This window comes from Actinia tenebrosa, unplaced genomic scaffold (assembly GCF_029948245.1).
Source record: "Actinia tenebrosa isolate PJP-AT-01 unplaced genomic scaffold, QUT_ActTen_1.0 PGA_scaffold11__36_contigs__length_13525064, whole genome shotgun sequence".
Classification (NCBI taxonomy): Eukaryota; Metazoa; Cnidaria; class Anthozoa; order Actiniaria; family Actiniidae; genus Actinia; species Actinia tenebrosa.
In genome coordinates, this window is record NW_028292571.1 from 4,857,608 (window position 1) to 4,883,611 (window position 26,004).

A 26,004-nucleotide genomic window follows, 5' to 3' on the forward strand; every position below is an offset into this window, starting at 1 on the left:
TTCTTTTCAAATGCCTGCGAAAATGACTTTTTTTAAATGGCGACTAGAGGGTGACCCTCGGAGTTCGATCTGAACGTGACATACACGTGCGTCACGCTAGATGGAGAGTAATCGCTTTTCTTAGAATTCGGGAATTTCCCGTACTGTATTTGTATCAACCAGGAAATGTAAATGTCGACTGCAGAAGATTGCTTGTAGAACATTATTATGTATAGTTCTCTTTTGGATTTCAAACCCGACCAAACGAGGATTAAAGCAGATACCTTAACCTTTTAAAACAAACTGAGCGGAGATCAAGGGGACGAAACCCTGGACCAAGATGGCTCTGCAAACCGTTTTCGAGAACTTTAAACGAAATAAGGACGCCCTCCTAGCCATACACCAAGATACAGTGGAATGCTTTGAGAAAATACAAGAAAGCCTCTTGAGTAAACGGCATGGCCGAGAGCTGGCAACCCAGCTTGTCCAGGAGATGACTATGGCAAGTAGTCCTCCAGCCGAATCTATTGGAGTTGCTTTGGATGATCTGAGCATGGTTGTGCTCAGCATGGGGGGGAAAGAATGCTCAATCTCAAGCCTTGCAGAGACTCTGTACACCACAGAAGAAAGAAAGGAAGTCTGTAAGCTGTTCGAAAAGGAAAGCCGCCCATCACTCATAGTCATAGGCCAAACGAACAGTGGAAAGAGCTCCATCATTAATGAAATATTAGGATGCAAAATCGTGTCTACATCCGATCAACCATGTACGTCACGAATCGTGAAGATGACATATTCAAAGGACAACTACATTGAGTTGGTAACTCAGGATGGTCAGAAAGTGCTAGAGAAGATAAAGTCGCAGAAGGCCTCCAAAATCCCAAGAGAACTAATTGAGCTCAAGCAAGAAGACCGAGAGAATCCAGAACGTGTGACAGCCATTGTTAAAGCTGGTTTTGATATTCCTTTCCTGGAGTCTGGAGTTGATATTATTGATTCACCCGGGAGGAATGAAAACCTTGTGCTTGATGAATTGGTCAGGAAGCAGTTGAACAACATCTTGCCTTTCATTGTGTATGTTATTGATGGACATAATCTATTTACAGCACAAGTAAGTGTACAATTTATTTCACAAATGATTTTTTAACTTTACATGCTAAAGTTTAGGGCTTCGCCGTTTATTTCTGGATTTTATCCCATTCTTCATATCTATACACACTCTATGGTGATTTTTATAATCCCCCACGCACTAACAACAACACAATTGTAGTTTAGGGACTAGTTTCGTCCGTTTATTAGGACCTTTTCAACCTAACTGAATCTAACGGAATGATTACGTTGCGATATAGTGTTTATACTCGTGATGAACAAGAGCGCGCGCAGTAAACTTGCGCGAGCTGTAAAAGTATAAGAAGAGAGAAAATTTACATTATAACTGTTCTAGGGATCTTCATAAAGTTCCATTCTGTTTTGTTATTTATTATTTTATCTTGTTCTTCTCTGCTAATTTTAACAGACTCAGTTATTTGTCTCAACATTGCATCACCCTGAAAAGATCTTGTCACATTCATGGTGAAGTCTGTAATAAGCCCTTCGTGTTTCTCTTTGCAATGTCTACTTAGTGCTGATGATTCGCCTTTCGAATCCAGTGCCATCAAATGTTCTCTTCCCTTAGTGTACGCGTTTCTTGCCGTCTCTCCGATATACTTATCGCCACAGGATTTGCAACTGATCTCATACGTTACATCTGTAGCTCTGCAATTTCCCCTACCTCCTGTTTGGCACACTAGGCAGTCTTCCTGTCCACAAGGGTCTTTCCTGAGCGGGTTTGACTTTTGTAGCAAACTCTTAACGCTCGTGCTAGCTTTCTCCACTAATTTGATCTTAATGCTACTCTTTCTGACATCATCTTCAAGTTTTCTTTTCAGCTCCGAATTTGGTGTCCCTGGTATCATTATGACACTCGTAAAGCCTCCTCTCTTATACCAGGTCTTCTCTTTGCATTTCTTTTCTTTCCTTCTTTCCATTTTCATCCACTCTTTGCGTCTGTACAACGGTCTTTCACCTGATTGATCTAGCGCTAAGTTCTTCTTGTACGCTTTCAGAGCTGAGTGTACGACTTCATACCGGAACTTTTTGCTGTATCCTGAGTACTGCATCCTAAGTACCAATTCATTTACGTGCAGTTAAGGAGTACTCTTAAAACTTCTTGGGTCATAATGGTACGTTTGTTGTTCCATGGTAGTGCTGATCTTGAGTGGACCACATACCATGCACTACCATGGAATAACAAACGTACCATTATGACCCAAGAAGTTTTAAGAGTACTCCTTAACTGCACGTAAATGAATTGGTACTTAGGATGCAGTACTCAGGATACAGCAAAAAGTTCCGGTATGAAGTCGTACACTCAGCTCTGAAAGCGTACAAGAAGAACTTAGCGCTAGATCAATCAGGTGAAAGACCGTTGTACAGACGCAAAGAGTGGATGAAAATGGAAAGAAGGAAAGAAAAGAAATGCAAAGAGAAGACCTGGTATAAGAGAGGAGGCTTTACGAGTGTCATAATGATACCAGGGACACCAAATTCGGAGCTGAAAAGAAAACTTGAAGATGATGTCAGAAAGAGTAGCATTAAGATCAAATTAGTGGAGAAAGCTAGCACGAGCGTTAAGAGTTTGCTACAAAAGTCAAACCCGCTCAGGAAAGACCCTTGTGGACAGGAAGACTGCCTAGTGTGCCAAACAGGAGGTAGGGGAAATTGCAGAGCTACAGATGTAACGTATGAGATCAGTTGCAAATCCTGTGGCGATAAGTATATCGGAGAGACGGCAAGAAACGCGTACACTAAGGGAAGAGAACATTTGATGGCACTGGATTCGAAAGGCGAATCATCAGCACTAAGTAGACATTGCAAAGAGAAACACGAAGGGCTTATTACAGACTTCACCATGAATGTGACAAGATCTTTTCAGGGTGATGCAATGTTGAGACAAATAACTGAGTCTGTTAAAATTAGCAGAGAAGAACAAGATAAAATAATAAATAACAAAACAGAATGGAACTTTATGAAGATCCCTAGAACAGTTATAATGTAAATTTTCTCTCTTCTTATACTTTTACAGCTCGCGCAAGTTTACTGCGCGCGCTCTTGTTCATCACGAGTATAAACACTATATCGCAACGTAATCATTCCGTTAGATTCAGTTAGGTTGAAAAGGTCCTAATAAACGGACGAAACTAGTCCCTAAACTACAATTGTGTTGTTGTTAGTGCGTGGGGGATTATAAAAATCACCATAGAGTGTGTATAGATATGAAGATAAGCAAGTCCTTCAATGTCTCGATTGAAAAGTTATCAAGAAAATATCCCATTCTGGACTTTACTTTAGTTGCAAGACGGCACTGACAACGACGGGGGGTGGGGGATGGGAGGACGGAGTGGGAAAGGGGGAGCATGGATACTTGACCCCCCCCCCATTCCCCCTTCCTCCTTCCCCCTTCCCCCCAGGCCTTTTCTGAGTCCGAAAAATAGTTCGCATTCCCAAATATAATTATGCATATACCCACATGCTTTAAAGACCCATTGCCACTTACCGTGATGCATCACAATTTGTTTACATTTTGAATCGTGTCACCACTGAAAAAAACAATTCCAAAATCTTGAATAAAGTCTTAAAAGAATGTAAAAGAATCATTATTGTGACTTAGTGCTATGTCAGAAAAGGATTTAATATAGAGTTATTATTCAATATATGAATCTTTGAATTTCATGGACCACGAAATTCATCTGTGACCGCGGTGCATCACGGTAAGTGGCAATGGGTCTTTAATGATTTTTTTGTTTTTTGCTTTTCATTGTGTTAAATTTTAGCTAATATATATTTATCATCGGCCATCAGGCGATTCTCTTGTTCCTATTCTACAATTGTCGGCTAGAAATAATTTTTTTTTAAATTTTAACATTGAAGAATTCATTTGCTTTCATCATTTTCCTCTATTAATACAATGTTAAAATCGTTTGATTTAGAAGAGTACCTTGTCCTTTCAATTGACCATCACTCGACTTTCAAGTCTAGCCCTCTGTAGCATTGTGGTCTGTAAACTGTCCGGCACATCCCTTTCTCCTGAATGTGGGAGAGTAATTCACGAAAGAGTTTCTATAGCAAAGAGAGGACGTCTGCGATTCCTCCCAGTGCACTAAAGCAACAATTACATTATAACGTCTAGACTTGTGTCTGCCAATTATAAAGAGTGATAATTTTTTGTTTAGGACAACGACGTTCTGAGAGAGATCATGGACGAGAGCGGAGGATTGGAAATTTTCTTTGTTGTGAGTAAAATAGAACCACAGGAAAGTGATTCCTCCGACGAAGAAGACGAGGACGAGGACGACGAAGAAGATGGAAAGGAAACGGTCCAAGAGAGCAAGAAACGACGCGTTTTTGAACAGCTTGTCAAGAATGGCTATTTGTCTCCTGACAAAGACAGGGATTCCAATGAGAATTTTCATGGTCTGTCTGCATGGAAGTTGTATGAATGTCGCTGCAAGAAAAAGAAGAATCCTCATTGGAAGGATCCTGGTAACATCTATAAAGAATACACAGATGCTTTCGATAGGTTCCAATCATGCCTTAAGAGTTTCGCAGAATCTTGTCTGAAGGGGAGTGTTAAGATAGCATGTCAGAAGTTGATTGCAGTTCTTTCGAGGTGTCTGTATTTCTTTATTGAGAAAGCTAATTTACTTACGCAGAACAGGGATGCCACGCTGGTTATGCTAAAGGTAATTGACCAAGAGGTGACAACCCTGCATGTCAACGTCTTACGACAAATCCAAAAACAAAAGGAAGAAATCAAGGAAGTGATGGCTGAAAACATCAAGGCCCTAGAGGAGAATGTCAGTGAAGCTGCAAGATCTTTTCGGTACAGTGAAGAATTTGCTAGTATGCTTGGTAAAGATGGTTATGTCAGTGGAACCGAAGCTGTCAATCAGTGTCGTACCCAGATCGAACAAATGGTCTTCAACAAAGTGCAGGAAGCAGTCAAAACTACATTGCGCTCCATGTTTCTCACTCGTGATGATTTTCTTGAAGATCTTATAAAAAAGATGAAGAAGATCGAAGAAGAAGCCTTCTCAGAGGAAGAAATGTCAAACTCCGCGTCTGCCACACTTTTTTCAACTTTGGTGGTTTGCTATGAACCTGACGTCGAGTGCAAGACCGGAGGCTGGACTTTCAAACGAATATTACAGAGAATAAGCGAGTGGGTGAAAGGCTTTTTTACGCGGCCAGTCATTACTATAAAAGGCAAGGTTAAGGTTGGAGAATCCAAATGGAAAGAAAAAGTAGCCTTGGACACACTTGGTGCAATCGATGTGTTTGAAATTTGTGAAGATCTGGTGAAAACTCTTAATAACCATTTTGAGACCTGCTATGAGAAGTTTAAGGTGGAGTTGAAGAACATCGTGGACGTGTTAGCAAAGGGAGAAACCTTAAAGGATTATCAACGAAAGGGTGAGAAAAGCTTCAGTTGCACTCATACATTTTCGTGACTGTAACTGCACAACCCATATATATCTATATAACCTGAGTTTCAGGCTCAAGGGGAGGGGGAGGAGAGGAGAGGGCCCTCCTCTCCCTTTCTCTCCTCTCTCCTACTCCTCCTTCTGAAACTCGTAAATATAATATGCCTCACAAAAAATGCAATTTTCCATTCCAGACATTTGTTATTCCCTAGAGTAATATCCGCTGTTTATGACTGCTGATGAGATGATTTTATGAAATGGAAAAACATTAGACCCAAACAAATAAGGCGTTTGTGTTTTTGGCTTCCGTCAATCAAATTGCCAATGGCCCGAGTTACAATCTTTTGACTCAATGGATGCCAAAATCAAGACGTCTTGGGTCGTACTGGTAGCGTAGTCACAAATATGGATGTATATACCCTCATATATCGGGGAATTTAATCTGTGCCCGGCAATATGTCATCATGAGGGAAGTGCCACGAAGAGAGTCATTTGTATTCTGTGCCGGGGGAAAATGAGGAGATTCGCTTGAAGTTTTTCTACAAAGATAGTTCCTTTTGATTTGAGTAGGATTCGTTTTTAGTTGAGAAATCGTCGAAAATAAAAAGCTTTCGGGCATCTAATCACCACCATACTATATTTTTAAAATCTTTTTTTTTTGTTTGTTTGTTTGTTTTTGTTTTGGAGAGTTTTAAAAACCTAACATCAACCTTATAGTAATATGCTGACGCTACGAAAATCACTGAACTGCGGAACAGGCCCGAGTTTTCTTTTGTCAGCAAAGCCCACTTTTGTATGATTGCCCCACCCATTTTCAATGATGGATTCCAAATATAATACGTGTATATGATCAAAATGCAGCCACCCTGTTTCAAAATTTGTTTTGTCATACCTTGCCATGTATTTCTTTTTATAGCAATCCTTCAGTTTGCACCAGACGTGGCTAGCCTCGAGATGCTTTGCCACAGCATAAACGACCTTAATAGATACGGCAGACCACAGAAGGGTGAAACTATCAGTGCCGGTGCTCAGGGCCATGTTTTTGAGTGCTTGAATATCAAAACCGATGAAGGCAAACCTTGTGCCGTCAAGGTCGTTCCAGTCCCTAACGAAAGTGCGCTCAAAGATTTGACTCTTGAACTTCACACTTCGAGGTTAGTATTACTTGTTATGGGTTATCTGTGGCAAATGGCTTCAATTAAGATACACGGAGGGTTTTCCTGGCTAGACTTCTACAAGCAACTATTAATTAAATTCTGAAAGGATTTTTTCTCTCTCGATTAAAGTAGTTGCCCGAGAATTCCGGTCAAAAAAAACCCTTTTTTTTTCAAATGCAAGTTGTACAATAGTACCCAGCGGTCTTTACGATGTTACTCAGAGGCTTTTTCGGGCATACATTATAAAGTTCTCGTGCATATTCTGGTCAATTCGGCATGTGACAACTGTCAATCACTGCCACTATGGTGGTAGGAGGGGGATTCTTATGGCGCAGTTCTGTGCTGTGCTGTGCTGTGCTGTGCTGTGCTGTGCTGTGCTGTGCTGTGCTGTGCTGTGCTGTGCTGTGCTGTGCTGCGAGGCACTGGCTGTGCTGTGCTGTGCTGTGCTGCAAGGCACTAGCTGTGCTGTGCTGTGCTGCGAGGCGCTGGCCCTGCTGTGCTGTGCTATATGTTGTTATATCCGTGCATATGCACATTTTGTTATATTACCTCGTCTTATCTTTGTTTTATTCATATTTTATTTTGTCTCAAACATATTTTATTGATTTTAAAATGTCAGAGGGCTCAACCATCCTAATATCCTACCAGTTGTCTGCACAATCATAGAGCCAGTCCAAAGTGGACTCACGGTATCAATAGTGAATGAGCGCATGCCTTCAGATCTTCACCACGCACTACCAAACATTACTTCTCTTCGGGAACGCCTTAATATTCTATTAGACGTTGCGTCAGCCGTGCAATATCTTCATAAAAAGGGATTGATGCATCGAGATATCAAACTACAGAATGTTCTGGTAGGTAGATTGCTTGCGTTTTTGTTTTACATGATAGCTTTTAGTAGAGACTTCTCTGTGTTTTGAAAATACTCATGAGACCAGACCGTCTTTAGAGTTGTTTCATAAACCCATGAAACAAAGTATATTATATTGCAGTCTAGTGGTGAAATCTTCAATCATAGTTGTGAACACGTCAAGAACCATGAAGGCATCAACCGTTTCTACACGCCCAGTATTTTGCACCTCGCAAGCAATCAATAGACCGTTTTCTCAAGGTTGCGTGCGCATCCAAATTTAATTGACTTGACGGGCCACGATAATGAGAATTATCATACATTTCTATGGAAATTTTTTTCGATAAGTATTCATAAAATTGATTATTCTCCTCTTTAAATATAAAACTGGCTTCTCAATTTTACTGAATTTGCGTTTTTTAATTTTGTGGTCCGTCAAGTTGAATGCTCACGCAACCTTGAGAAAACAATGCAAAAATTATCCTTTGAATGTCATTTGCAACGCGAAATTCGTGCGAGTGGCGCAAAATACTAATGAATGTTTTCCTGTGGAATGTTTGAGTACAAATGTAAGGCACGTTGAATCAACGTGATCATTTTTACTTCAATTTCCTAATCTCTTATCTCTTTTACTCATACACATGCAATGTTGTCGACATAACATTAGCGCCAATATAATATAATAATGCCGAAATCTTGAAAACGATGCTGAATCGGAAAACCCTAAAAGGAAAACAAAATAATTAGAGTCTTAATAGTACTATATAATCTAAAGTGCATTTCACGGGTTTATAAAAGCCACTCTAGTGCTAACCTAAGTACTCTGAACGATCGTAGATTACAAGATATAGCTATACTTATGTATAAAGTTAAAAATCGTTTAAGCCCTTCCTATGTTACTGACTTATTTAATCAGTCCAGTTGCAGATATAATCTTAGGAATTCTGACTTCATCATACCAAGATTTAATACAGTCAATTTCGGAAAACACAGCATAAGATATCTCGGACCAGTCTTATGGTCTAAGCTTAAGAGGAACGTTAAGTCATTAGATACCCTAAGTAAATTTAAAAGACACATAAGAACACTTAACTTAGGTGACCTCATGAGTGATAATTGCCAAAACTGCCTCTTATGCGCTACCTAGTAAGCGTATCGATCTGAGTATCGAACACATGTAAATTAGGATCAGTTGGGGGTGGGAATTATCTTACAGTTACTATGGGGTCGGTGGGGTAAGGATTTAGCTTGTAGTTTACACAAAAGTGTAAGAATAATGGGTATATTTAGTCGGAGGGGTGGGATATTACCGTAAATTAGATAATTGTAAATATCATATAGGGGTTGTTTTAAGGGTTGGAAACATGGGATAAGATTTTTATTGGTTTTATAGGGTTCTAGATAGGTGTCCCCAATTAGTTTATTTAAATAAGCTAGAACGACATGACACAGTAATAAAGTTTATTATTATTATCTAGTGGCATTAGGGGGATTTTTAGAGTGAAGTCATTAAGATAGATATTAGACTAATACGCTTTAGTAGACCAGAAGTAAACGAAAACAAATTTATGTCTACTATTATATACTACGTTGACTATTCTTTCACGGGGTAAAATCACTCTTTCATCATAGTATAGAAACAGGCGATTAGTGGTGCAGTCACTAGGTGTCACAATGATGGCGTCTTTATTAGTGTTTTATGTAAGGAATGAGGCCAGACTACACCAGTCAGGTATTACTCGGGCGACCTGCAAGGTAGCCCAAGTCTAGGTTTCGCTCGGTTGCACATGAGAAGACACATGAAGATGGATACAACTCAAACAAAGAATATTATTCTCAAGGGAATGACACGTGGTTTGAAATGGGAGAACATTTCGCTCGCGCGCTCCAGAGCCGAGGAGCTCTATCACCATTAAGAGTCCATGGCTTTTTAAATCATTGATATTATTCAAGTATGCTTTTTATCATATACGTTCAATTCTGTGTACGATTTGAGTCTGTAGTCAAGGAGCACAGCGGTATTTAGGTAAACGTTACATCGATCGACTCATTTAGCTGGCAGCTGGTCTTCCAGGAAAACAGACGATGCGCCATTTTATCCATCATATCAGTTCTCCACTTTTAGGGCATTTGAAGATGACAAGCGTCCAAGATTACTAGGATTAAGGCCTCTTTGCCTTTAAGCGTTTCCCATTTACGACCATTTGTAATTCTAACAATTGTGCAAGTTCACTAGAATTAGACTTCTTTACCTCTTAAGGTTTCCCATTTCAGACCACAGACCAAGTGACATTCCATAGAGTATCATTTCTTTGTTTAATGGTTGCACATGAAAAGACACCTGAATGTTATTAAATCAAACAAAGAATCTTATTCTCAAGGGAAAGACACGTAGTTTGAAATGGGAAAACGTTATGCCCAAGGTGAAGAGGTCCATAAAACTATAGACCACTTGTTTTTCTGATAGCAAACTTATTGCTTATTCCCTGAAATACTGAACTGAACTACCTTTCAGGTTGACACAAACAACAGAGGCTACCTGACTGACTTTGGTCTTTGCAAACCAGAGGGGTTGGCATCGGGTTCACTTGTAGGCACGCCGAATGCAATGGCCCCAGAAATGATCTGCCAGAAGTATACCAAGTCCGTTGATGTTTATGCTTTTGGCGTCCTGATGTGGAGAGTTTGTGAAGGAACTGGAAAGCAGCCCGCCAACATATTTTTCTTCCCAGTGCCGATCGTCATGCTTGTAGTGAATGCAAAGGACGACAGGAAGCCGGAGAGATTGGAGAAATTTCTACTGTCTTGTTGGGCCCTCATGGAAAAGTGCTGGGAGACAGATCCACATCTTCGTCCCTCATTCGATGATATCGTCCATGATTTGAAAGAAATTTTAGCTGATAAATCTATCACGTGAGATTTTTTTTTGGAAACTTGTTAGTTTGAATCCCTGGGTTGTATACACTCTATCAATACGTACCGCTTACCTCGTTTCAAAGGATTTGAACATATGACCATCAGGGGCGGACACAGGGGAGGGGCGAAGGGGGTGCGCGGGATGCGCACCCCTCACTGGTTCGACTTTGTGACCCTACTTCGAAGATAACCAATACGAAATAGTTTTTTTCTTTTGATTCTAAGTGGTGCACCCCTCCCTGAACAAAATCCTGGATCCGCCCGTGACCATCAAGATAGAAATATAGATGAAATTGAAATTGAAATTGAAATTGAAATTGAAATTGAAATTGAAATTGAAATTGAAATTGATATTGAGCCAATTAAAATGAGAATTAGAATTAAAGCCAAATAGAGCTATAAATCGTAAATATTTTACGACTATCACTCATGTCTGTTTTAGTAAGTCGATATCGATATGTCACGCGAATATTGCCGACGAGGTACCGCCGTGTACCATAAGCTCACCAGAGCCGTCTAGTATATTGGAAAGTTGTTACGAGTTTTTTTCTTTTTATCATTAACATTAACCTACGTAGCGGCGCTCTAGGGGACTGGGGAAGGAAGTAGGGAGCATCTGCAATGACGCTCTTGTTTTAGCGTTTATACTCGTTCATTCTGGGTGCTGGAAATTCCTATTGGTCGATAGGTGTCTGACGTCAAACACGTCATTCTTTGAAATGCAAAGTCGATCGAAGTAATGGCAAACGAAGGCATTCCCCCCCTCCCCCTTCCCCAGTCCGCTAGTGCGCCGGCATGCAGACTATATCATTATTATTATTTCAGTCAAAAACTAGACTGTTTTTGATAGCTATTTTATACTTGCAATATTGGTTGACGATAACGAAGCATTCTCCTCATTAGCTTCTCTAGTTAGACAACCACCATGGTGGCTGTTTCGTCGTTATGCAAAGAGCAGTTTTCGTATGACTGTGAAAAGGAACAAACAAACACGGTCGTGACATGGCAAGAGGGATACGCCAGACCAATCACATTGCTCGAGAATGTATTCTTCATCCAATCAAATACCCGGAAAACGGCATAAACACGGCGAGGACATGGACACGCCAAGGTTGCGGCACTGTCAGACCAATCACATTGTGCGAGAGAAAAAAAACAGCCAATTAAGATTCTATAAAACATCACGGCAAGGTACGCTTACGTCACTGAGCTTTTCACAGTCATACGAAAACCACCCTAGGGATTTTGATACAAGTAGATGCACCCCAAGAATCTTGAAAATACCAAGTAGCTTATCCAATCAGAACACACAGTTTTTACCATTTCTTACTAATTTGTTACGAGTCACACTTCAACAAGCTAAGCGATTAGTACAGGAGAGGAATGACTTCGCCTACGACTCATTGACGACATCGGCGTCTATAGAGAAACTGTACTGTACTGTACTGTTTAAAATTCCTGTTTATATTTTTTAAACACATGGTATAGGATATATGCCATAGCTATTGACAGTGAAACTTTTCTACGTATCTCTTCTACTAAGTAAATTTTAAAGTTGAATATACAAAGTACTAGACTGGTAGAGCGAACTGGCGAAGAGTTCCCGCCAAATCTACAAGAACTTAACTCCTTCGGAGGACTGTTTTGAAAAAGGTTTTGGTTCACCGGGTTTTCCTCCTCTGTACGTACACTTGAAATATCGTACGTTCAACTCATCATATATTTAGTAAATAATCGATACTCATGCGCATGTTAGTATTTGATATTATTTACAAATTGCAACTTGAGTAGGAACGATTATTGATCCAAACAATGTGAATTAAAGAAATATGATAGACAATCTTTCTTCCTTCCTTCCCTCCTTCCTTCCTTCCTTCCTTCCCTTCCTTCCTTCCCTCCCTCCCTCCCTTCCTTCCTTCCTTCCCTTCCTTCCTTCCCTCCCTCCCTCCCTCCCTCCCTTCCTTCCTTCCTTCCCTTCCTTCCTTCCTTCCTTCCTTCCTTCCTTCCTTCCTTCCTTCCTTCCTTCCTTCCTTCCTTCCCTCCCTCCCTTCCTTCCCTTCCTTCCTTCCTTCCTTGTTTATCCCAAGTACTGATTGGTTGCGATAGTATTCCATTGTTAATTACATTCGTATAATCAGGCCACAAAACGTATTAAGATTATTTGTTGACAAGCAAAGTTCGATTTTGTGATCTTTGACATTGCTTGTGAAATCATTACCTTTAGCTCATCCTTCCCTATTTTTTTATTCTGAGTAGCGCGCACAATCTTTTAGATTTTTAGAAAAATCTTGGTATGAATTTTAGATATTTTCCACCCATCACAGAAGGTTATTGTGACTGAATAGTTAATATTTTTTCTCTATGTCTTACATACTAGTATTTTTAAAGCAGTGACTTTCGCGAATTCGTTTGACCACCAAACTCAACACAAAAATGCCTTCATTCAATTGTATTTTACTAAATTCAATCTAAAAACAAATTAATAATCAGCTAATTTTCACGATTAAAAATCAACTGGCTGATTTTCAACGTCATCCGGCCATCGATCGATGTTGGACAATAGCCTCTTTTTGCTCAATTATTCTGGACCCTATCGCTAAGTAACGAACGAGGCCCCATCACGAATGTCTTACAACTCGACAGTATCATGAATATGGATCCTATTTTCCACGTATGGTTTTCCAACGTGTAATCTGTAAAATGAGCCTCAAATAAAGCAAGCTCGAAGACTTGTAGCAGTCAGTGTACTTACAGAGAGCTACAAACACGCGTCCAAGAATTCCGAGCCTTGAACCGAGAAATACAGATTCAGTCATGTGGAGAATAACAAAACTAGTTCTCTTTTCACTTCTTTTTGTGACGTTAGTTGAAAATTCTTTCCAAGATGATGAAGGTGGTGAAGAAGAAGAGTTTCGAGGACTCAGGATCGGAATTATGAGGAAACCTAAAAAATGCGCCCAAGAAACGAAACATGGAGACCATTTGACTGTAAAATACAATGCTACTCTAGTCGATGGTACTCTCTTGGTACCAACACGGTAAGCAATGCTATTTTTATAAATAGTTCCTTGCAATTAGATATAACTCAATAACTTTTAACTTAATATTTCGTTGGCTTAAAAACTTAAAGTAAAAAACGTAACTTAAACTTTAAGAAAAGTTTGGTGGAAAAACTCTTCACAGTTAGAAAACATAAATTCAATTTTTTTTCTTCTTTTCAATCCCGAGTGTGTCGAGTTAAAAATTTTTATAGCTTACTAGTTGAGAAATACATTGGCCGGTAAGTTTTTAAATTCACCACTGAGATTTTTCTCCACGTTTTGAGATATAGTGAAGCAAAGTTGAAGGTTAAGAATAATTCATTTAGTAAAACAGACTACCCACCATAAATTTCGACCAATTTCACAATGGATTTATTGGTTCACTTCGCAATTGTATGCAGAAATATCTCCTAAGTTGAACTGCAATAACATTCTAAAGGTTTTAACTTAGTTTTTATCTAAAATAATCTCGATTAAACCGGCACTAAATCAGTTAGAACTGAAAAACTTTGACAATTGATGATATGGCATAGAAGTTGTAACGTCACCAAAATGACAATGGCGCACACGTGTCATGGTGCTCAAAAGAGATGCGTTTAACAACCCCGAAGAAAAATAAACAGACACCTAAATATATGCTATCGCATTTATTTAAGAAAAGTTCAGAATCCGGAAATGAATTTTGTAATTATTCTTACAAAAGCAAGAGAAAATAATATCTTTATGCAAACATTTGTTCCTTCTTTCCATCCTATGTTGCACCTATATATCTTCAAGATCAACTTTAGTTTCAGTGAACGATGAGTGAATAAAAAAGATATCAGGCTCTTAACATGTAATATTAAATCCCTATTTATTTGTCACAATTTTGTCTCTATTTATTTGTCCTATCGTCGGATATATCGGTGTCGTTCTGAAACCAAGCTGACCTTGACTGTAATGTGTATTGAGCTGCATTGAATACCCAGTATAATCAATTTTATCGAGCATTGAAACAACTTCAGAGCTGCCTGATGTAAGTCAGTGCACGGATAGTTCAAATATACTATTGGAATTTGGCGTGTTGGGTTTATTAAGAGAGAGAGAAAAAACGGAGAAGATGCCTTAAATCGAGAGAGACCAAACAAACTCGCATGATGCTCAGTCCAGCAATAGACCTCCTCGGCTCGGGCGTAATGTTTTCCCTTTTCAGACCACGTGTCATTTCCTAGAGTATCATTTCTTTGCTTAACGCTTGCGCTCGGTTGCACATGAGAAGGCACATGAATATTGATGCAACTCAAACAAAGAATATTATTCTCAAAGGAATGACACGTGGTCTGAAATGGGAAAACATTAACGCCCGAGCCGAGGAGGGCTATTGAACCCGAGACCCCAGAGGTGAGAGGCGAGTACAAGAAGAATATTATTTTTCTCTCTGTAGCAACCTCGAGTTCACAATCGGAGAAGGATCCATGATTCAGGGATGGGACCAAGGTCTTTTGGACATGTGTGTTGGAGAGATCCGTGAACTGGTTGCTCCACCAAGTTATGGATATGGAGAGCTTCAAGTAGGAGATGCTATCCCTCCTAAAGCACACTTGACGTTTTACATTGAGTTATTAGATATCAAGGATGGACAACCTAAGCCTGATATCTTTGGTCAGGTGGATATTAATGGAGATGGGCTGATATCACATGATGAGGTAAATCACCATATACTTGGAAACTCTTCAACTTAAGGGGGAGGGGGCTGGGGGGATTTAGGGGAGGGGGCACATAAAATATAGCATCGAAAGGGGAGCCTACCCAAAATAATTAGCTGAATAAAAAAATTATATTTGAAAATTATCTGGTTTCAATAGGGGGCCAAGTAAAAGAAATTCACTTTGGGAATGGGTCATATACACAGTCAAAGTCATTAACGTTGTCCACCGAAAAACGACATTTACACATTAATACATTTACACATTTAGACAAAAGAAATATCACGTGTTTCATTATGTATTTTTTGCCTCGTGTGCGTCAGCCTGAACTGTAAATGTAAAATTCAACTCGTGAATCGAAAATCCAGAATTCCCCGACCATTTAGTGAGGATTAAAGATGGAGAATGGTATTTCAGCGTTTGTTTTATGACAGAACGTTCAAGGAAACGAGTGATATTTCTTTTAGTCTAAATGTGTAAATGTCTTCTTTCGGTGGACAACGTTAATGACATTGACTGTATATTCAAAAATTACGTTTCACCTTAAGTTTTATCGAACCATTAAATTGTATATCAAGGGAAAAAAATATTTTTTCAAAATCACTTATGTGAGCAGTGCAGTAGAATGGTTGCAGTACTTTTGTATGTGGTCTTCTCTTTTCAGAGATATAAACATTTGGGGAAAAAATTTCATTTCTCCTTAATATTTGAATAGGTTGCAGCTTATCTAAGGAAAGAATCAATCCCAGACGGTGATGGAGATAGCAGTCACCAGACAGTCATCACAGAGATTTTCAACGAGGAAGACAAGGACAACGATGGCTACATCTCGCTGAACGAATTCCAGGGCTTCAAACACGAGGAGCTTTAGAATAGTCAATTTATATTTAGTTTTAGCTAACCTAGTACTAATACTCTTTTTTCCGACTAGAAAACTTTTTATACACATGCAATAACCCTTGAAAATTATTCCAACCTTTAGAAAGTTTTGTTACATTCTTGTTACATTTTAGACGCTTCGTTTTCGGGGTGCTTACCAGTTTATACCAATCCATTCAGTTGGAAATTCCGTCGTCAATCGTAAAAAGAGAGCAGGAAACTTTGACTATCGAAAAATGGTACAAGCGTCTACCGAAAGAACCAAAAACAGCGGGAAAAGTTGAATTCCTCAATCAGAAGGCCGGGTTTTCTGAAAATTTCCGATCGTAATGATACACACAATTTGTTTTCCAACCGGAATCTTCGGTTTTTCCTGGTAAATGGTAAGCACCCTTGCTCTGCATTTTTCAACTGAAATCTCGAATTCGAATCATAGAAATTAGATTCTACTCAGTTAGCTACACACAACTGCCAGTAAAGCATATTTTTCTTGCGTGTGACGAGTGTCGTAAATAAACAGTATTCCATAAAACAATTCTTTAGCCTGTTTTTCCTATTTTATATTATGCGTTCATGGTACTCCTTGAGTAGTCTTAGATCCCGTTCGATTCATCGCTTAAATATAACTATGACATATACATGAAGATATAGAAATAATGATAAGTTATAGTGCTTGGGAACGAGGTTATTCCGGGCGAAAGACCCTTGGAATTAAATTCGTAAAAATTAATTTCCGACCTCGCTGGGAATCGAACCCACGACCTTCGGAATTGTACTACCGATGCTCTACCAGCTGAGCTAGAGGTCAGACTGAGAGCAGGTCGGGGTGAAATTTCCGAATTTAATTCCAAGGGCTTTCGCCCGGAATAACCTCGTTCCCAAGCACTATAACTTATTATTATTTCTATATCTTCATGTATTACATAAGTGCTACGCGGTCCATATATTCTCATTATGACATATATAGTATGAGTCAGAAGGTTTGTGGAATTTATTTCGTATTTCCTCCAAAAGACATTCTGTAACATTAAAAAGAGTTTATTACGAGATTTTACAGGTCAAAATAATATTACAAAAGCAAAAACGAAACGTTATCCAAGAAGAGTGTTGATGAACTCGACGAATCGACCGTCTGCCTGATCGGAGGGGAACTTCTTGAACAAAGATGCCTGTAAAAGACATGAACGATTACCACTTCATTACTGAAATATCTTAATATTTTTGTTAAATAGAGTAGCGAGGTCTTGGTCATATCACAGGGAGGGCCAAATCAGGGCCACATCCCTGGCCAAATGCACCATTTTCAATCCGTCCAATTCGTCGCAGACAGCCCGTATGCACGCAAAAAGAGGGAGAGAGAGAGAAAGAAAGTACCTTGACTTTGTCCATATATGTTTGTTGTCCATACCAGATGTTGCTGAACTCGATTGCATCTGGGCTACCTTTATAGAAACACCATAGCCACCTCTGGAAGTGAAAAAAAAAAGTGGAAACAATTAAATAACAACGTTGTGTGAATGGGATGGATGGATGATTCGATGGGGATGGACGGATGGATGGATGGACGGACAGATAGATGGACGGATGGACGGATGGACGGACGGATGGACGGACGGACGGACGGACAGACGGATGGATGGATGAATGGATGGATGAACAGACCAAAAGAAGGATGGATTAGTGGTTATTGAGTGGATGGGTCGGTAGAAAGATGGACACGTACATGTACAGCACTGGTTTTGCACGCCATTAGCATGCTTGATAAAGAATGAAAAAAATAATAATAATGAGTAGTTACCATTTCATTCAAGAGGTCCTCCGTCAGGAACTGATCCTGTTGCACAGTGAAGCTTACGTGCATAGGGACACCAAGGCTGTCCGGGTTATTCTCAGATGGCTGCATTACCCAGAAGGTTCGGAACGTCGATTCTTTGGTAGGCTTGTACGTATCGAAAGGAGCTGAGAAAACAAGCAAAAGTTATCCTACAACACTGATAGTGCTTAGTCAATTTAGTCAAAATGGGTCAAATATTCTCTAAATAAATCATAAACGCTAGTCGAACTCATGGCGGAATTCCATTTCAATCGACAAGAGAAATCATTAGAAGACATAACTAGCTAAAAACTAGTGTGAGCTGCGTCGGTGTTTCTAATGAAACAGTAATGAGAAAAAGGTAAACTATACACCGTGAAAAGATGAAAAAACTTACTGACGTTTCGGACGCTAGTCCTTCGTCGGAGTAAAAGAAATCATTGTATTTAATCCCTGCTAGGAAAATGAACCCAAAATAGTTGACCCATATTTCATTTCGGGGGATGCGGCAACTGAGCTTGAATGAATGAAGCACACATTACTTAAATGCCGTTGTGTAAGATATTTATCAAGGAAACAAAAACATAAGACGACTTACAGACAATCATTCCTATACATGGCTCATGAGGTCCGCTGAGCGCCTGTTGAGCTATCCTCTGATACTTTGTCTGGCTTTTTATATCTTGAACAGAAGGGTCTGCCTGGTAATTAGGGTGACTGTGGTACCAACCAACCACTTGTAGACCTCTTTTGCGTATAGCTTGTCGAAGCTGGTAGATAACGGAAAAAAATGGATTTACTAAAAAAATTTTTTTTCAAGTTACACATTTTTTTACATTCCATTTGGCTTGCATGTCATCATTCCTTCCTTCCTTGTACATAATAATATTGGCCTTGGGCCAGCATTGGAAAACGATGTTCCAATAGGCACTTTTCTGTTTATCATATTCATGTGTACCCTGGGTTCCAGAGGGTAATTCATGTGTCAATGAAAGAATCAAAGGTAGTGTATCAGTAGTGCACTCCCTATTTTCGTACCCAAAGCCTCTCAGCTTTCTATCGGTACGAGAATGTGCACTCCCCTCTCTGCTCTGGGGTCTCAGGTTCGATTCCTGGACTCGGCATCACATAGGAATAAAGTGTAAGGATTCGAGGGTTTTTCCTTTGGAGACACCGATTTTTCTCCCTTTGCAAGCTAAATTACAATTTGATCTGTCAGCTAGCCCCTGTGCCTTGACTTAGATCAGCCCAGAGGTTGTTTCTGGGTATCGATAACTTTGAAGGGTACCCCCAGCATTTTGATTGGTTCAGTGTTGAAACAAATACATACAACAACCACTGAAAAGCATTCAAAATTTCACTTTTACCTCTTCTTCTACTTTGGGGGCATTTTCTTTATCAGCAAAACGACAACGACATGGAAATGCTTGAAGAATTTTCATATCTAAAGGAATAAAAAGAGATTTCTTTGAAAACCAAAATAAAATATGCAAATATCTTAAATTTCAATGATTGGTTTGGTTGGTTGAGAATCAGGTTGGACCCCGCCAGATCATTCAATGATACTCAGGGTCTTAAAATAACTGAGGAGAAAGTGCTGCCTTTGTAATTACAATGACTACACTTTAACTAACCACATTTCATGACTGCAAAGCACCTTTGATTATACACATACAAGGGGCGGCATATATCCACTAGCCTAGCAAGGTCATGGGGGGGGGGGGGGGGGCAATTGTATCTCTTTACCTGCCAATACATACACAAGTTTCATCTGGAGAGTTTCCAGCCATATCACCATATCCACTTTTGGCCCCCTTGCTACGCCCATGCATAATTATATCGTTAGTTGATTAATCACTTACGATGAGTTTGAGGGTCCCATTTTCCAGCCAGGTATCCTGTTATTTCACTGGTTGTCAGGTGACAATGATAATCCTATGAATTTATAAGTCAGAAAAATGAAAATATAAATGCAATACACTAATCTTATGAGCAACATTTTATTTAATGGACCAAATTGATTCACAGTGTCTTTCCTATTCAAACGTTTATCCCCTCAAGAAAAAAGTAAGGTTAAACACTATTAAACAATATTTAATAATTATGATGTAATACTTATTAAACAATAAATACAGATCATAAGAAGTACTTACAACAAGAAGTAGGCAGTTGGTTGAGATGTCAATAGAAAATGGTTGCATTTTGCCTGTTGCCATGAAGTCCACCAGCTCTACCAATGTGTGAGGGTCACTTTTAATACAAAAATCAGAAGCATCAGATTCAATTCCAAGGTATACATGTAAACAATTGAAGAAAGCTTAAGCCCTGTTTACACTAGTAATTGTTGCGGAGATTTTTGCTGCGATTGTTTTGCTATTTTGTCCATAATAAATAATGGTAAAGAATTTACTGGTAAAGTTTTTTTTCAAGATACCAAATTTTTTCTAGACGAATGTCTCTTTTGAAGGATGAGACAAAAGATTTCACATTTCCAAAAATTGCCACAAAAATCGCAGCAAAAATCGCCAGTGTAAACGGGGCTTTACAAGGACCATGGAAGACATGATAACCAGTGGCAATTCAAAGACAATGGTACTGTAGTAACACCAGCAAATATTTTCTAACACCTTGACATACCTACACGTAAGTATAATATCATTGATTGAATTCGTTATAAAGTCATGCATCTGGGCCTAGCAGTTTTCACATTATTGCAACAAGATCTACACAACCCAGTATTGGACATTACTGTAGCTCACCAAGAGTCTCCTGACCTGTAACTCAGCACTGAGTTACAGGTGAGCTTGTAGAGCATCTAACTAGGATACAAAGGCCATGGGTTCAATTCCCATTTGGGATTTTTTTTAAGAGTATGCTATGACATGGTGAATAAATTCATCTTCATATAGTATACTGGCATACCTATCAGGTTTGACAGAAGAATGTTTTACTGACATCCTGGTTCGAACTGATCTTTTCCTCCCTGCTGACAAAGGAGGTGAAGACAATGGGACAGGAAGATCACGGGCTGGCAAAAGTTAATAATCAAGTTAAACTATTATTTATTTACTTTAACTTTTTTCCTGTAAAGTAACTGTTAAGCAAAACCCTGCACCATTTACAGTATCTACACTGCTGCTACTAAAGCTTCTGTGTCCCAGACTACTGTATGTATTAAAATAAATCTCTTCATTCTCTTCACTCTATTAACTTTTTATGTGTATTGAATCTATTTTAGTTTGCTACTTTTCCCCCTTGTAAGTTCTTATTTGAAAGTATTATATAGTTCCAAGGTGCATAATTATTCTCTTAACTCTCTAGGGTTGTTTTTTTCTGCTCCTCCCAGTTAAATGTTTTAACAGTGATATGTAAAGTATAAAATTTTTATTCTGGGAAATAATAAAATCTTGAAACCTTGAAACCTTCATGTCTAGTCATTCTAGCACTTTCACACTAATTGGGGACACTTTTCACACACACACACTACAATACTTTACCCTAAATGCAATGTTCAATGTTCAATGCACACAACACTCGACTAAAATATTGATTTTTACGGAGGGAGGAAATCAAAGAACCCAGAGAAAATCCCTGTAGCACGTAAGAGAGCAACAAATTCAAACAAACTCAATTCACATAGGGAGTCCACAGCGCTTGAACCAGTGGCCTGAACCTTTGTAATCATATGAAGGGATAAAGAAAGCAATGATGATATCTTGATTTAATCTGAAATTACTGTAATACCTATGATACCAATACAGTACAATATTTAAGGTGACCAAGGGTGGATCCAGGGACCCCCCCCCCCCCCACAACTAGTTGTTTTTCTCTTTTTTAATCATACAAAATATATAATGAACAATGGCATTGACATTATTGTTGACAAAATGTAACAAAATATAACAACATATTCGTCACAAAAAAAAACAAATGGAGAATGTTCAAGAGCTGTCTTTTATACCAGTAATAACACATGTGTATGACTTGTATAGTGTATGTATAATGGCAAAATGATGTCACTTTTTTAATGTACCTGTACAGTAGGTTTTGGACACCCACTTCTCCCCCCCCCCCCCCCCCCCAAAACTTTCTGGAGCCACTCTTGGTAACTTAGTAATGTTATGAAATAACTGTTGGTAACAACATACCTAATGGACTTTTAAGAACAGGTCCAGGTGACCTAAGAAGAGGAGAGGTCGCAGGTGAATGTGAAGATGGCCTCATGTGTGATGATGACTGGCTTGCTTGAAGAGATAGTGATTGTGCTGTCAGGCTTGGAGAAGTTATTTTTCTGTAAAGTGAAAAATTCATATCAGCCATTTTTTTTTTTTTCCAGAAAGAATTTCATTCACATTTATGCTAATAATGTACTTATAACTCAATGTTAAAGCATAGTTCTTTTAATGACAATGTATATTACATGTAATTCATGTAAAGTTATTTTATTGATACTAGGCTCGACAGTGGTTCGTACACTAGCGTTGGTGCTGCATCTGTCATCGCTGTGTAAACACACTGCCACCCCACCTTTCAAAATAATTGGATTAAGCGAGCAGACGAGAGAACAATGGCAAGCAGGCTAGTAGCCTACCCCGGGGCTCTATATGCTTAAGGTGAATTTGATTAACCATATTAACTCTGGACGGTTGAATATTACTGACGTAAGGAGCATCACGCGGTCGCGTTGTTGTTGGTATAGTACAAACAGAGTCAAGTACGGAACGGCTGTTAAAGAAGTAACGCTCATAGGCTATTCAAACCGTTTGACCTTTGGAATGAAAACGTCTGCATTATAACAGCGAACGAAGGAACACGGACACAAGATAAGTAAACAAGTATAACGTTAATTTTATTCAAATAATCGAAAGGAAAAAAAAAACCTATAGAAATCCAACCACATTCGGTGTCCTAGTGCCCTTGCTCACAGACAGAAACCTGAAACAACCTCTTGGCTGATCAAAGTCGGGGTACAGTATGGCTAACCCAGAGATCGATTTTGAATTTAGCATGTTAGGTTTTGCTGGTACAAGTACATGTATGTGCCATGCTTCTCTTATCTTTGCATATAAGAATTATTTAGATTTATACTTGTGAATATTTTAGCATTATTACAAAAGGAAAATTTGCCTTATCATTTCTCAAAAATTGTTGAGGCTATAGCCCCCTAGCTCTTACATCCCTGAAAGATCAAAAAAACAAACAAACCAACCTGATTCCTTGAGGTGTTCCACCTGGAGACTTCAATCTTGGTCTGCCAGGAGGTCTTCCTGGAGGATTTTTAAGTGATCTTGATGGGCTTGACAAACGTGGTCGACCTGGTCCCCTACTGTGAGGTTTTGGGGTGGCTTTATCTGTCCCCGAAGATACTGGACGCTGGTTTGGATCAGTTGTGGGGCTGGTAAGAGAGGGTGTGGTGGATGGAGATACTGTTGGTTTTGAGCTTGGTGCTTCTATTTTTGGTGAAGATAAGGTTTCAGTTGGTGAGGTTAATTTGGGACTTGTCTTGGACTGCAAATTAAAAAAAACAAAAACAATGATAAATCTATATTATAGGTTAAGCAGCACAGGCCAATTTTTTTAAGGGTGCTGATTTTGTCTTTTGTTTATTACTACTAATAATTATTAGTAATAATTATTATTATTAGATTTGTTATTCATTATTAATAATTATTAGATTTATAAATATAATAATTATATTACATAATAATTATCATTAATAAGTATACTGTATATTCACCATTTTCCTCACATCGGTTCACTGGTCAAACACAAAGTATTCACTCAAGGTTGTATCAGGGTTCAAATTTGAATAATCCTTCAAAGATACCTTGGCACCTCGCTTGAGCGCTTTGTGTTTGACCAGTGAACCAATGTATGAAAAATGGTGAATACTCACTATTCCATGGGTTTCTCCTGTCCTGTGTTTTTTGAACCAAGTTGTTTTGTACTGATCTAGCTTCCTTCCTTTATATTTGACCTACAGGAAACAAAAGTATAATAACAAGATATGCAATATTAAAGTCCTCAGTAGAATAAGCCCTGGGCTTACCATTCATCAATAATTTATTTTTTTGATGGGCTTGTGACCAAGGAGCAGTTATATTCAGGGGGAATGAAGCTTGCAGCAGGCCAGGAAAGAGAGAAAAAGAGAAAATAATTATTTAAATATTCATTTTATTCCTAAGTCAATCTTTTATATGCAATAAAATGCCATCAATGTAAGAGGCATGGGTGGTGTGCAGCACTATTGCCTCATCTCTCATCAACACAACCTGGGTGTGGGTCCTGCTGGGCTTGGTGCAATATGTGAGTAGAGTTTGTTGGTTCTTTCCTGTGCTGCAAGGGTTTTTCTCCAGGTTGGTTTTCCAGTTTTCCTCCCTCCGCAAAAATCAACTCCTAAATTACAATTCCATCATGGAACAAAGGATATTTGAGAAGGATGTTGTTATACACCGAATCGAAATACATGTATGGCGACCATGCAATTTGAATAACTATCGTTCTGCGCTGACAAGCGACTGACTAGCCTCGTGTTCACGTGGAAACATAAAAGCATTTTCACATGTATTACATATAGTAATAACTTACAGAAGCCCATCCACAACCAGATTTCTTGGATGGGTTGACCATTCTCTTGCAGTGGATTGCCCATGCTGATGGTGAGTTGAACTGCTTATCCGCATCAGGCCATTTAATTCGCCCATCTGGAAGAAGGTCTGCATAAAACTTTTGGCCCTGTAAAATGAATTTATGATAATTTATACATCATAATGAATGATTATAATATTATATAGAAATGTTAAACATCAAATTAATGTTACAGCCAGCATACACATTTCGTTTACTGAAGATGTGAATAAATTACATCAATTATGCATTATACAGTATTATACAATTGTAGGTTCAATAGAAATATATAATTTCTCACCAAGTAGTCAATAGAAAGCAGCTTTTCGCCAGGCTCCATGACACCATCCTCAATCAGCATAGCTATTGTAACACCACGACCAGTCAGAAAAGACCTTGGTTTTCTTGCTTTAGTTTGCTTTACTGGCTTGACTTCAGCTTCTTCTTCCTCTTCTTCGTCCTCTTCGTTTTCTTCTTCATTGTCCTCCTCCTCTTCCTCCTCGTCATTACCTTCTACATCTTCTTCCATTTCTTCTTCATCTTCTTTCTTTGAAACGTTAGCTTGCAGTGGTTCTATTTTTTAAACATTTTTTGCTCAAGTACATTCATTTTGCAAGAATATGAAACAGAAGAAAACTTACCACGCCTAAAAAGGGTCTACCCAAACATTTGAGCACCTACAACACCACAACAGGGAGCCCAAACAACAATTTTCAAATAAATGTTATCACGCTAATAATGATAACAAACTAATTCCCAGCTAGTGTTTTATCGCAGATATCAAAATAACTTCACAATCTCGAAAAAAGACTGAATGGAAAGATTATTCAGACTTTTCGAACTAAACAAATGGTTTTGTGTGTCTGTGACTATTGAAGTCAGTTTATTCCTTCAAACCTCCCTGGTTTATTGATCCGATAAAGATTCTATGTATTCTTACTATACAACTAGGTTTGTATTTTATTTTATTTTCATAATGTTCTTGGGTAAACTAGGGAAGTATATTAAAGAATCTATACACGTAGGACAAAAGTTTATAACTTGAAAAGAAAACTCGTCGTAAACAAACTTTATGCAAAACAAAGCGTGAAAACCTCTACGCACGTGGAGGACAGTCGTCCAGTGCACATAAAAAGTCCCAAGAGAGTATTAATACATTAGTAATGCCACATATTTCAGGAAGATCTTCAAACTTACCCATTTTTCGATCAGCTTTTTTTGATACCATGAATAGTGTGATCCAACAACACCGCAAATGGAGTTTCACCGAGTAGACGCCGAGTAGGACTGAAAACCACAAGTCGTAAAGCAATCGACTGCATTCGGAAATCTCTGGACAATCTCCCGAAGTATTATACATTTTCGTAGCATAGCTTGAATTAGTTTTAACTCTCTAAAATATAGATTCATAAATACTTTTAACTCTAACCTAATCTAATATGATATTTCTTAGCATTTTTGTTCTTATTTTGAGTTTTTTCGGTTGAAACCTCCCAAACACATTTCTTCGTAAAGACATCGTAGTTTGCTCGTTTGAT

General features: G+C 38.7%; 3 protein-coding genes across 5 annotated transcripts; 2 read left to right on the forward strand and 1 right to left on the reverse strand.

Moving 5' to 3' along the window:
- Window positions 1-114: 114 nt before the first annotated feature.
- LOC116307807 (dual serine/threonine and tyrosine protein kinase) lies at window positions 115-12,261 on the forward strand. Its single transcript, XM_031718126.2, has 5 exons — window positions 115-1,087; window positions 4,248-5,487; window positions 6,415-6,652; window positions 7,275-7,509; window positions 10,021-12,261. The coding sequence occupies exons 1-5, from the start codon at window positions 320-322 to the stop codon at window positions 10,420-10,422; spliced, it is 2,883 nt and encodes a 960-aa protein (XP_031573986.1). The 5' UTR covers window positions 115-319; the 3' UTR covers window positions 10,423-12,261.
- A 790-nt stretch (window positions 12,262-13,051) lies between these two features.
- On the forward strand, window positions 13,052-16,561 carry LOC116307798 (uncharacterized). The gene is made up of 3 exons (XM_031718113.2): window positions 13,052-13,459; window positions 14,886-15,147; window positions 15,863-16,561. Exons 1-3 carry the CDS (start codon window positions 13,236-13,238, stop codon window positions 16,016-16,018), a joined length of 642 nt encoding a protein of 213 aa, XP_031573973.1. The 5' UTR covers window positions 13,052-13,235; the 3' UTR covers window positions 16,019-16,561.
- A 434-nt stretch (window positions 16,562-16,995) lies between these two features.
- Window positions 16,996-25,777, reverse strand: LOC116307797 (MPN domain-containing protein). Of its 3 annotated transcripts, none has more exons than XM_031718111.2 (14): window positions 25,664-25,777; window positions 24,768-25,039; window positions 24,428-24,574; window positions 23,736-23,816; window positions 23,049-23,347; window positions 21,988-22,130; window positions 20,762-20,822; window positions 19,993-20,089; window positions 19,702-19,774; window positions 19,207-19,283; window positions 18,438-18,609; window positions 17,825-17,985; window positions 17,401-17,493; window positions 16,996-17,195 (listed from the first exon to the last, which is right to left on the reverse strand). In XM_031718111.2, the coding sequence occupies exons 1-14, from the start codon at window positions 25,692-25,694 to the stop codon at window positions 17,118-17,120; spliced, it is 1,785 nt and encodes a 594-aa protein (XP_031573971.2). In that variant the 5' UTR covers window positions 25,695-25,777; the 3' UTR covers window positions 16,996-17,117. The 3 variants fall into 3 exon arrangements, with proteins under 3 accessions (XP_031573971.2, XP_031573970.2, XP_031573969.2); XM_031718110.2 differs by having other exon boundaries at window positions 20,762-20,825; XM_031718109.2 differs by having other exon boundaries at window positions 20,762-20,867.
- Window positions 25,778-26,004: the final 227 nt, after the last annotated feature.

Excerpts from the sequence above, each read along its gene's own strand:
- LOC116307807 (XM_031718126.2), top strand. The coding sequence starts at position 320 with ATGGCTCTGCAAACCGTTTTCGAGAACTTTAAACGAAATAAGGACGCC. Across the intron at positions 5,488-6,414 it reads AAAGGATTATCAACGAAAGG|CAATCCTTCAGTTTGCACCA; the intron begins GTGAGAAAAGCT and ends TTCTTTTTATAG. Across the intron at positions 7,510-10,020 it reads TCAAACTACAGAATGTTCTG|GTTGACACAAACAACAGAGG; the intron begins GTAGGTAGATTG and ends ACTACCTTTCAG.
- LOC116307798 (XM_031718113.2), top strand. The coding sequence starts at position 13,236 with ATGTGGAGAATAACAAAACTAGTTCTCTTTTCACTTCTTTTTGTGACG. Across the intron at positions 13,460-14,885 it reads ACTCTCTTGGTACCAACACG|CAACCTCGAGTTCACAATCG; the intron begins GTAAGCAATGCT and ends TTCTCTCTGTAG. Across the intron at positions 15,148-15,862 it reads GGCTGATATCACATGATGAG|GTTGCAGCTTATCTAAGGAA; the intron begins GTAAATCACCAT and ends ATATTTGAATAG.
- LOC116307797 (XM_031718109.2), bottom strand. The coding sequence starts at position 25,694 with ATGGTATCAAAAAAAGCTGATCGAAAAATGG. Across the intron at positions 20,090-20,761 it reads TCTTCTGTCAAACCTGATAG|TGACCCTCACACATTGGTAG; the intron begins GTATGCCAGTAT and ends TTGTATTAAAAG. Across the intron at positions 17,494-17,824 it reads AGGACCTCTTGAATGAAATG|AGGTGGCTATGGTGTTTCTA; the intron begins GTAACTACTCAT and ends TTTCACTTCCAG.